This window comes from Heterodontus francisci, chromosome 7 (assembly GCF_036365525.1).
Source record: "Heterodontus francisci isolate sHetFra1 chromosome 7, sHetFra1.hap1, whole genome shotgun sequence".
NCBI lineage: Eukaryota > Metazoa > Chordata > Chondrichthyes > Heterodontiformes > Heterodontidae > Heterodontus > Heterodontus francisci.
In genome coordinates this window covers 135,160,758-135,173,359 of record NC_090377.1, presented here as the reverse complement: position 1 = coordinate 135,173,359, position 12,602 = coordinate 135,160,758, and the positions used below count along the sequence as shown (strand labels likewise).

The following is a 12,602-nucleotide window of genomic DNA, read 5'->3' as shown; positions in this document are numbered from 1 at the left end:
ACCTATCCATATCCATTTGTAAATTTCTTATTTCTTTGTTGCAACTTACAATCCCACCTATTTTAGTCTCATCTGCAAATTTGGCTATAGTACCTTCTATCCCTGCATCCAAGTCATTAGAGTCATAGAGTCATTGAGAGATACAGCACTGAAACAGGCCCTTCGGCCCACCGAGTCTGTGCCGACCATCAACCACCCATTTATACTAATCCTACATTAATCCCATATGCCCTACCACATCCCCACCTTCCTTCAATTCTCCTACCACCTACTGACACTAGGGGCAATTTACAACGGCCAATTTATCTATCAACCTGCAAGTCTTTGGCTGTGGGAGGAAACCGGAGAGCACCTAGCGGAAATCCACGCAGTCACAGGGAGAACTTGCAAACTCCACACAGGCAGTACCCAGAATCGAACCTGGAGCGCTGGAGCTGTGAGGCTGCGTACTAGTATAGATTGTAAATAGTTGGGGCCCAAGAACTGAACCCTGTGGCATAAGAACTTAAGAACATAAGAAATAGGAGCTGGAATAGGCCATTTGGCCCGTCAAGCCTGCTCTGCCATTCAATAAGATCATGGCTGATCTATCACAACACCACTTTCCTTCATTATCCCAATATCCCTTAATTCCTTTAGTACCCAAAAATATAAGATCATAGTTAAGTTAGGTTCCAACACTCTCCCTGTGTCTCTCCCTGTGTGGTGCCATGGAGAAGGAGAAGGAACAAACTAGATTAAAAATAATTAACCGCAGGAGGGCTAATTTCAGTAAATTGAGGAGGGGTTCTGGCCTTGATAAGTTTGAGTCAAAGACTGGCAGCCAGAATACAATGGAACAGTGGACATCCTTTAAAGAAGATATGGTCTGGGTACAATCTACATTCCTGCAAAAGGGAAAGGAAAGGCAATCAAAGCTTGGATACAAAGGAGTCAGAGAATAGAATGAAGCAGAAAAAGGGGGCATCTGACAGATGAGTATACAAAGGAAGAATCAAGCTGAATATAAAAAGTGTGGAGAAGTGAAAAAGGAAAAAAAGGGCAAAGACAATATGAGATTAGATTGATGGCTAACATAAAAGGTAATCCAAAGTTCTTCTATAGGCATAAAAATAATAACAGCATTGTCACATCAGTTGGGAGGTACGAAATGAGTATTTTGCATCAGTTTTTACCTAGGAAGAGGACTTTGTCAAAGCTGTGGTAAATGACGAGGTTGGTGGGATACTGGATGAGATAAAAATAGATAAGAGCAAAGGTGGGCAGTACTTAAAGTAGATAAGTAATAGGAAGCGTCTCCAACTGCTTCAGCTCAAGCTCAGGATTTCCGGGCTTGAGGGGCAGCTGGAGTCACTGCGGAGCATCAGGGAGGATGAGAGTTTCCTGGATCATACGTTCTAGGAGGTGGTCACCCCACAGGCAGTGAGAGTTCAGGATAGTAGAGGGGTGGCCATCCGGGTGAGTAGGAAGAGGCAGGAAGTGCAGGAGTCTTCAGGATGTGTGAGGATGTGTGACCGGTGCTTAGCATTGGAGACTGCTGAGAGTGACAGCATCTTGAAGGAGTGCAGTCCAGACCATGGTAGCAATGGGTAATGGACTGCACAGGAGGAAACAGTAAAGAGTAGAAATGTAGTCGTGTAGGATATTCCATAGTCAGGGGGACACACAGGAATTTCTGAGTCCCACATGGTGTGTTGCCTGCCTGGTGCCAGGATAAAGGACATCATGGAGAAGGTGCAGAATATACTGCAGGGGAAAGGGAGTGAGTCAGAAGTTGTGATACACGCCAGTACCAATAACATAAAGAGGGCAGGTATTAGGACCTATGGTAGGACCTCAAAGCTGGTAATCTCTGGATTACTCCCAGTGCCGTGTGCTAGCGAGTGTAGAAATAGGAAGATAGGGAGGATCAGTGCATGGCTTGAAACATGATGCAGGAGGGAGGGCTTCAGATTGGGGCATTGGAACCAGTTTTGGGGCAGAAGGCACCTATTCAAAACAGATGGGTTGCACCTCAACAGGACTGGGACCAATGTCCAACTTTGTGGGAAGGTTCACTAGTGTGGTTGATGAGAGTTCAAAGAACACAAGAACACAAGAAATAGGAACACAAGTAGACCATATGGCCCATCGAGCCTGCTCCACCATTCAATACGATTATGGCTGATCTTGGGCTTCAATTCCACTTTCCTGCCAGCTGCCCATATTCTCTTGACTCTCTGCGAAACCAAAAATCTGTCTATTTCAGCCTTAAATGTATTCAGTGATGGAGCATCCACAATCCCCTGGGTAGAGAATTCCAAAGAGTCACAACCCTTTGAGTGAAGTAATTTCTCCTCATCTCAGTCCTAAATGATTGGCCCATTATCCTGAGACTGTTCCCCTGTGTTTTAGATTCCCTGACCAGTGGAAACAATCTCTCCGTATCTACCCTATCCAGCCCCTTTAGAATCTTGTGTGTTTCAATGAGATCGCCTCTCATTCTTCTAAACTGCAGAGAATATAGGCCCAAGTTACTCAGCCTCTCATCAAAGGACAACCGCCTCATCACAGGGACCAATTTAGTGAACCTTCGCTGCACTGCCTCCAATGCAACTATATCCTTTCTTAAATGTGGAGACCAAAACTGCACATGGTACTCCAGATATGGTCTCGCCAAACCCCGTACAATTGTAGCAAAACTTCTTTATTCCAGTACTTCAATCCCCTTGCAATAAAGGTCAACATGTCATTTGCCTTCCTAATTGCTTGCTGTACCTGCATGCTAACTTTCTGCATTCCTTGTACAAGCACACCCAGGTCTCTTTGAACGTCAACGCTTAGAAGTTTCACACTTTTTAAAAAATATTCTGCTTTTCTATTCTTACAAACAAAATGAAAAACTTCACACTTCCCTACATTATACTCCATCTGCCATCTTGTTGCCCACTCACTTAACCTATCTATATCTCTCTGCAGCCTTTCTGTGTCCTCACCTTTTCTTTCCATCCACCTTTGTATCATCAGCACACTTAAACACATTACTCTCTGTCTCGTCATCTAAGTCATTAATATAGATTGTAAATAGCTGAGGCCCCAACACTGATCCTTGTAGTACTCCACTATTCACTGCCTGCCAATATGAAAAATGCCCTGTTTATGCCCACCCTTTGCTTCCTGTCTGTTAACTAATTCACTATTCATGCTAATATATTACCCCCTAACTCTATGAGCCCTATTCACCTTTTGTATGGTACCTTATCGAATGCCTTTTGGAAATCCAGGTACACTACATCTACTGGCTCTCCTTTATCTACGCTACTAGTTACATCCTCAAAAAACTCTAACAAACCTGTCAAACAGGGATTTCCCTTTAGGAAAACCATGTTGACTTGTTCTAATCATAACATTCAAACTAAATTGGCAGCGAATGGAAGTAGAAAGAAGAATAAAGTACTAGAGAAAGAAGTAGTACCATATTAGATAGGAGCTGCTTAAGAAGGACTACAAGGAATATAAAGAAAGGTTATGGGTGCATGTACGCAAACGCACAAAGTGTGGTGAATAAGGTTGGTGAACTACAAGCACAAACAGCCGTGTGGAATATGATGTAGTGGCAATAACAGAAAGATGGCTTAAAAATGGTGAGGGCTGGGTGCTTAATATTCAAGGATATAAGGTGTTCAGAAAAGAGATGGGTTGTCAGTACTGATTAGGGAAGGCATTGTAGTGTTGGAAAGAGAGGATGTCCTTGAGGGGGCAAAGAGAGAATCCATTTGGTTAGAGTTGAGAAGCAAAGAAAGTATGATCACGCTGCAGGGGGTATCCTATAGGTCTCCAAATAGTGAGAGAGGGATAGAGGAGCAAATCTGCAGGGAAATTACAGAGACATGCAGAGAATATTGGGGGACTTTAATTCAACAAATATTGATTGGGGTAATGTTGAAGCAAAGGGAAAGGAATTTCTGAAATGTGTTCAGGAGAACTTCCGTGACCAGTATGTTCTCGATCTAAATAAAAAGGTGGCATTGCTGGCTCCGATTCTGGGGAATGAGGTGGGCCAAGTGGACCAAGTGTTTGTGGGGGAATACTTGGGTAAGAGTGATCGTTGTAAGGGAGAGGAGCAAGGAACAATCTAAAGTAGAATTTCTAAATTGGAAGAGGGCTAATTTCAATGGGATGAGAAGGGATCTGGCCAGGGTAAAATGGAAACAAAGATTGACAAGAAATACTGTAATGGAACAATGGGTGATCTTTAAGGAGGAGATGTTTCAGGTACAGGCTAGGTACATTCCAACAAGTGGGAAAGGTAGTGCAACTAAAGCTAGGGATCCTTGGGTGACAAAGGAGATACAAAATAGAATGAAACAAAAAAGAGGGTGTATGATGCATGTCAGCTGAATTCTTCAACTGAGAACCAGGCCAAATAAAATAAATGAGAGGGGAATTGAAGAGGAAAATATGATTGGCAAAAGGAGAATAGAGGAGAATAGAATGGCACTAAAGGGAATGAAAAATCTTCTATCGTCATGTAAATAGCAAACAGGTAGTAAGAAGTAGAGTGGGACCTATTAGGGACAGAGGATGATATGTTTAGAGGTGCAAGGCAAGGGTAGAATACTTGATGAATAATTTGCATCAGTGTTTCTTAAGGAAGAGGATGCTGACAAATTATCAGTAGATGCGGAAATGGTAGAGGTAATGGATGGGGTGGAAATTGATAGGCAGGAGGTACTGGAAAGGCTGGCTATGCTTTGAGTGAAGAAGTTGCTTGGTCCGGTTGGCTTGCATCCCAGGTTGCTTTAGGAAAAGATGGTGGAGATAGGGGAAGGGCTTGCCATAATCTTTCAATCTTCTCTCGGTATAGGGGAGGTGCCAGAGGATTAGACAGTGGCAAATGTGACACCCTTATTCAAGAAAGGATGTAAGGACATTCCTAGCAAGTTAGTTTAACATCAGTGGTGGGTAAGCTTTTAGGAACAATAATCAGGGGAAAAAAATCACCAGGCACTTGGAGAGGTTTGAGTTAATTAAGGAGAGCCAACAAGGATTTGTGAAAGGCAAATCATGCTTGACTAATCTACTTGAGTTTTTTGATGAAGTAACAGAGAAGATTGATGAAGAGAATGAATGTTGTCTTCATGGATTTTAAGAAAGGATTTGACAAAGTACGACATGAAAGGCTGGTTAACACAATTGAAGCTCATGGAATAGTGTCAGCTTGGATAAAAAATTTACTTAAGGACAGAAAACAGCGAGTCATGGTAAATTGTTATTTTTCAGATTGAAGGATCATAGACTGTGGTGTTCCTCAAGGTTCAATCCTAGAACCACTGTATTTTTGAAATATATAAATGACTTGGATATTGGAATACAGAGTAAAATTTCAAATTTTGCTGATGATACCAAACTTGGAGGTGTGGCAAACAGTGAGGATGATACAAATGCAATGCATCAGGGTAGCAGAATGGTCAGAGAAGTAACAGATGGAATTCAATACAGAGTACTGTGAGGTGATCCATTTTGGCAAAAGGGTAGGGAGTGCCAATATAGACTTAATAGCACAGCTCTAAAGAGCGTGCAGGGACAGAAAGACCTGGGAGCTCATGTGCATAGATCTTTGAAGGTGGCAGGGCATATTGAGAGAGTTGTTAGCAAGGCATACGTGGTCTTGAGCTTCATAAATAGAGGCATTGAGTACAAAAGCAGGGAAGTAATGCTGAACATTTCTAAAGCTCTGGTTCAGCCACAATTAGAATATTGCATCCAGTTCTGATCACCACACTTTAGGAAGGATGTGAGGATGCTTGAGAGGGGACAGAGGAGATTTACCAGAATAGTTCCAGGGATGAGGCATTTTAGCTACAAGATTAGGTTGGATAAGCTGAGGTTTAAAGAAGGTAGATAAGGAAAGACTGTCCCCATTAAATGATGGTACAAGGACTAGGAGACACAGATTGAAGGTTTTGGGCAAGAGGTGCAGGGAGAATGTGAGGAAGAACTTTTATGTAGTGAGAACGAGAATGGTGAAAGTGGAGACGATGAATAATTTCAGAAGGAAATTAGATAGACACGAAGGAATTAAACTTGCAGGGCTACGGGGATAGAGCGTGCGAATGGGACTGACTGCATTGCTATACGGAAAGCTGGTGTTGACTCAATGGGCCAAATGGCCTCCTTCAATGCTACGACTCTAAGTCACCCAGTCGGGAAGAGATGTATCCTAGGATGCTGTGGGAAGTAAGGGTAGAAACTGCGGAAGTGCTGGCCACAATCTTCCAATCCACCTTAGATACAGAGGTGGTGCCAAAGGATTGAAGAATTGCAAATGTTAAATCCTTGTTCGAAAAGGGGGTGAAGGATAAACCTGCCAATTACAGGCCAGTCAGTTTATCATTGGTGGTGGGGAATCTTTTAGAAACAATAATCCAGGAGAAAATTAACAGCTACTTGGACAAGTATGGACAATTAAAGGAGAGCCTGCATGGATTTATTAAGGGCAAATCGGATTTAATTAACTTGATTGAGTTTTTTGATGAGTTAACAGAGATGGTGGTGGATGAGGACTGTGCAGTTGATGTTGTAAATATGGACTTTCAAATGGCATTTGATAAAACACCATATAAAATGAAGCCCATGGAATAAATGGGGCAGTAGCAGCATGGATACAAATTTGGCTAAGGGATAGAAAACAGAGAGTTGTGTTGAATGCCTGTTTTGCTGACTGGAGGGAGGTATACAGCGGTGTTCCCCAAAGTTCAGTGCTAGAACGGCTGCTGTTTTTGATATACATTCATGACTAGGACTTGGAGGTCCAGGGCACAATTTCAAAATTTGCTGATGATACAGAAGTTGGAGGTTTCAGGTCTGTGACCTTTCATCAGAACTCTGGTTCTGTTCATCAGTTCTGATGAAAGATCACTGACCTGAAACATTAACTCTGCTTCTCTCTCCACAGATGCTGCCAGACCTGCCGACTATTTCCAGCACTTTCTGTTTTTATTTCAGATATCCAGCATCTGCATTTTTTTTTGCTTTTACAGAAGTTGGAGGTGTAGTAAACAGTGAGGAATATTGTAACAGACTTCAAGGAGACATAGACAAGCCGGTGGAATGGGCGGACACATGGCAGATAGAATTCAATGCAGAGAAATGTGTTTTGAGGAGAATGAGGAGAGACTGTACATACTAAACGGTGCAATTATAAAGGAGATGCAAGAACAGAGACACCTGGGGGTGCTTATGCACAAACCTTTGAAGGTGGCAAGACAGGTTAACAATGCAGTTAAGAAAGCATACAGCTTTATAAATAAAGGCATAGAGCACAAAAGCCAGGAAGTTATGCTAAACCCTTATAAAACTCTATTTTGGCCCCAGCTGGAGTTTTGTGTCCAATTCTGGGCACCACACTTTTGGAGAGGGTACAGAAGAGATGTACTAGAATGGTTTCAGGGATGAGGGATTGTAGTCACTTGGATAGATTGAAGAAGTGCAATTGTTTTCATTAGAGCAGGGAAGGCTAGGAGGAGATTTGGTAGACATACTTAAAGTCACAAAGGGTTTAGGTAGAGTAAGTAAAGAGAAACTATTTCCGATAAGAAAGGGCGCAGATTTAAGGTGATTGACAAAAGAAACAGAGGCGACATGAGGAGAATCTTTTTTTAGAATTTGGAATGCACTGCCTGATGGGGTTTTGGATACAGACTCAATAGTAGCCTTCAAAAGGAGAAAAAAAGTTCAGCGATAAGGGGAAGGAGCTGGGGAGTGGAACTAACTGGCTTGTTCTTCAAAACAGCTAGCACAGACGTGATGGGCTGATTGTCTGACCCTTGAAATCTACCAACATAACTTAGACTGGGAATCGAACCTGGGATCTTCTTTCTGTACTCAGCCACTCATTACCTCAACCGAATGTGGGATTGCTGTGTCTTCGGTTTAATCTGCTGCATGTAGTTCTGGCAAGATACAATCTAAATAACTATCCAGGCACTAATTCAAACCTATTGATAGCCTTACCTCTTTACTTTGCCCATTGGAAAAATTTGGCACACACTCCACAAGCCGGGCCATGATTTTCCAAATAACTGTCACTTCCTGCAAATAAGCAAATTGTAATAAAATCTCCTCAAAGCACAGTTACCCAGTTCACACTGCATTCACAGCTATTCATTATTTCAACTCTTACCTTTAGTGGACTGTGTTCAGACTACAACCTTACTGAACTTTCCACAATCTATCAATCAGTTACTACAAGGACAAGTTCCTGGCACACCACCTGATGCATTAGAATTTAAGGCACCATCTCTTAAAGGAGCAGGGGCAACAAACTCATCTTTAAAGAAACAATTCCACACAGCACAATCCTGGAGCATTACTTTACTTTGGAGTTCATCTTTCATGCATTTGTAATGGACCGTGTCCAGAGGGACATGATGTTCAAACTTCTGGATAAGGGCGGGAAAAATTTACCCAACGTGGCCCTCATCCAGATGGCCACCTTCGTGTGCGGCTGCATCAAGCTGTGTGTAGAGCCCCAGTACGCAAACACCAAGTGTCACTACGTGCTGAGGTTCTATCTGTCCCCGGCGTTGCGAAGGATGGGTCTGGTCACATTGCCGCGGAATGCTCCATCCAGTTGGACTGTGCCGTATCACCTATCCTTCGTGGGAAAGATTCTGTGGGAAAACACCTTTGCCCACCAATCCATCAGGCAGTGACCTGCACGGAATGTCCTCAAGGCCCTACAGGAAAAGGAGATGGTGGATCCTGTCGGATGGTTCCCCGAGCAGACAGCCAAAGTCATTTGGCAGAATGTCTTATCACCAGAACTTTCAAACAAGCACCAAGACGTAGCTTGGCTGGTGGTGAGAAGGGCCCTCCCTGTCACATCCTTCCTGCACGCTCGGAGTCTCAACCACTCCGCACGCTGCCCTCGAGGTGGCTGCGGTGGGGAAGAGACAGTTGCCCACCTCCTGCTGGAATGTGTCTTTTGCAAAGCAGGTGTGGAAAGAGATGCAGTGGTTTTTGTCGAGGTTCATCCCAAGCAGCTCTGTAACACAGGAGCTCTACGGGCTGTTCCCAGGGACGCACACGAGATAAACATCAACTGCTGCTGGAGGACCATCAATTCAGTGAAAGATGCTCTTTGGTCTGCCCGAAACATGCTGGTCTTCCAGTGCAAAGAGTTGTTCATGACTGGCACATTCCAAGGTCCAGGACTACGTGCTGAGGGACGCACTAAAGCTTGGGGCAGCTGTGGCAAAGGCTCAGTGGGGAAAGGCCACTGTATAAGGTCCTCCCACCAAAGTGAACTGAGGGGCTGAGCCCATAGGAAACCCCTCAGGCCGTATACACCAAGTACGGGTTTGCTGTAAAATGTACATGGCAGGTAAAATGGAACGGAAGGGTTGTGAGTCAACTTACTCCTGTATTGAAGAAAACTGATTTCCTTTGTACTTTTTGGAATGTCAACTTGGTGCTGTTTTGAACTGTTTTGTAATGCATTTTTTTACAGATTTTTATGAATAAAGTATATTTTTGGGAAAAAAAAATCTTCCATGCATTTGTAGACTACAAGATTCTGTCCAAAGTCATCACCAATCGGGTCACATCTGCTCTGGAGTTGGTGATTCACCCTGACCAGACCTGCACTGTACCCGGCAGGAAGATCTGATAGTTTCGCTACTGGAGTTCAATCCGGACAAATGTGAGGTAATGCATTTTGGAAGATCTAATACAGGTGGGAAGTATACAGTAAATGGCAGAACACTTAGGAGTATTGACAGGCAGAGAAATCTGGGCGTACAGGTCCACAGGTCACTGAAAGTGGCAATGCAAGTGGATAAGGCAGTCAAGAAGGCATACGGCATGCTTGCCTTCATCGGTTGGGGCATAGAGTATAAAAATTGGCAAGTCATGCTGCAGCTGTACAGAACTTTAGTTAGGCCACACTTAGAATATTGCTTGCAATTCTGGTCGCCACACTACCAGAAGGACATGGAGGCTTTGGAGAGGGTACAGAAGAGGTAGAACATAGAACATAGAACATTACAGCGCAGTACAGGCCCTTCAGCCCTCGATGTTGCGCCGACCTGTGAAACCATCTGACCTACACTATTCCATTTTCATCCATATGTCTATCCAATGACCACTTAAATGCCCTTAAAGTTGGCGAGTCTACTACTGTTGCAGGCAGGGCGTTCCACGCCCCTACTACTCTCTGTGTAAAGAAACTACCTCTGACATCTGTCCTATATCTATCACCCCTCAACTTAAAGCTATGTCCCCTCGTGTTTGCCATCACCATCCGAGGAAAAAGGCTCTCACTATCCACCCTGTCCAACCCTCTGATTATCTTATATGTCTCTATTAAGTCACCTCTTCTCCTCCTTCTCTCTAACGAAAACAACCTCAAGTCCCTCAGCCTTTCCTCGTAAGACCTTCCCTCCATACCAGGCAACATCCTAGTAAATCTCCTCTGCACCTTTTCCAAAGCTTCCACATCCTTCCTATAATGCGGTGACCAGAACTGCACGCAATACTCCAGGTGCGGCCGCACCAGAGTTCTGTACAGCTGCAGCATGACCTCGTGGCTCCTAAACTCGATCCCCCTACTAATAAAAGCTAACACACCATATGCCTTCTTAACAGCTCTATTAACCTGGGTGGCAACTTTCAGGGATTTATGTACCTGGACACCAAGATCTCTCTGCTCATCTACACTACCAAGAATCTTCCCATTAGCCCAGTATTCTGCAATCCTGTTACTCATTCCGAAGTGAATCACCTCACACTTTTCCGCATTAAACTCCATTTGCCATCTCTCAGCCCAGCTCTGCAGCCTATCTATGTCCCTCTGTAACCTACAACATCCTTCGGCACTATCCACAACTCCACCGACCTTCGTGTCATCCGCAAATTTACTAACCCACCCTTCTACACCCTCATCCAGGTCATTTATAAAAATGACAAACAGCAGTGGCCCCAAAACAGATCCTTGCGGTACACCACTAGAAACTATACTCCAGGATGAACATTTACCATCAACCACCACCCTCTGTCTTCTTTCAGCTAGCCAGTTTCTGATCCAAAGCACTAATTCACCTTCAATCCCATACTTCTGTATTTTCTGCAATAGCCTACCGTGGGGAACTTAATCAAACGCCTTACTGAAATCCATATAGACCACATCCACGGCTTTACCCTCATCCACCTGTTTGGTTACCTTGTCAAAAAACTCAATAAGGTTTGTGAGGCACGACCTACCCTTCACAAAACCGTGCTGACTATCTCTAATGAACTTATTCTTTTCAAGATGATTATAAATCCTATCTCTTATAACCTTTTCCAACATTTTACCCACAACCGAAGTAAGGCTCACAGGTCTATAATTACCAGGGCTGTCTCTACTCCCCTTCTTGAACAAGGGGACAACATTTGCTATCCTCCAGTCTTCCAGCAATATTCCTGTCGACAATGACGACATAAAAATCAAGGACAAAGGCTCTGCAATCTCCTCCCTGGCTTCCCAGAGAATCCTAGGATAAATCCCATCTGGCCCAGGGGACTTATCTATTTTCACACTTTCCAAAATTGCTAACACCTCCTCCTTGTGAACCTCAATCCCACCTAGCCTAGTAGTCTGTATCTCAGTATTCTCCTCGACAACATTTTCTTTCTCCACTGTAAATACTGACGAAAAATATTCATTTAACACTTCCCCTATCTCCTCTGATTCCACACACAACTTCCCACTACTATCCTTGATTGGCCCTAACCTATCTCTAGTCATTCTTTTATTCCTGATATACCTATAGAAAGCCTTAGGGTTTTCTTTGATCCTATCCGCCAATGACTTCTCGTGTCCTCTCCTTGCTCTTCTTATCTCTCCCTTTAGATCCTTCCTGGCTAGCTTGTAACTCTCAAGCGCCCTAACTGAGCCTTCACGTCTCATCCTAACATACGCCTTCTTCTTCCTCTTGACAAGCTCTTCAACTTCTTTAGTAAACCACGGCTCCCTCGCTCGACAACTTCCTCCCTGCCTGACAGGTACATACTTATCAAGGACACGCAGTAGCTGCTCCGTGAATAAGCTCCACATTTCGATTGTGCCCATCCCCTGCAGTTTCCTTCCCCATCCTACGCATCCTAAATCTTACCTAATCGCAAGGTTTACCAGGATGTTGCTATGAGGAGAGGTTGGATAAACTCGGATTGTTTTCACTGGAACGACGGAGGTGGAGGGGCGTCATGATAGAGGTTTACAAAGTTATGAGTGGCATGGACAGAGTGGATAGTCAGAAGCTTTTTCCCAGGGTGGAAGAGTCAGTTACTAGGGGACATAGGTTTAAGGTGCGAGGGGCAAAGTTTGGAGGGGATGTGCGGACCAAGTTTTTTACACAGACGGTGGTGAGTGCCTGGAACCTGCTGCCGGGGGAGGTGGTGGAAGCAGTTACGATAGCGACGTTTAAGAGGCATCTTGACAAATATATGAATAGGATGGGAATAGAGGGATACGGTCACTGGAAGTGCAGAAGGTTTTAGTTTAGACAGGCATCAAGATGGGCGCAGGCTTGGAGGGCCGAATGGCCTGTTCCTGTGCTGTACTGTTCTTTGTTCTTTGT

At 44.0% G+C, this 12,602-nt stretch overlaps 1 protein-coding gene across 2 annotated transcripts in view; it reads right to left on the bottom strand.

Annotated features, from left to right (window-relative positions):
* ftcd (formimidoyltransferase cyclodeaminase) overlaps positions 1 to 8,221 on the bottom strand; it is an 85,035-nt gene extending 76,814 nt beyond the window's left edge. The window contains exons 1-2 of one of the 2 annotated variants that reach the window (XM_068036214.1): positions 8,165 to 8,221; positions 7,996 to 8,073 (exon numbers count right to left, since the gene is read on the bottom strand). In XM_068036214.1, the coding sequence (XP_067892315.1) occupies positions 7,996 to 8,049 (54 nt within the window). In that variant the 5' untranslated portion in view covers positions 8,050 to 8,073; positions 8,165 to 8,221. The other variant, XM_068036215.1, reaches the window with a different exon arrangement.
* Between the last annotated feature and the right edge of the window lie 4,381 nt (positions 8,222 to 12,602).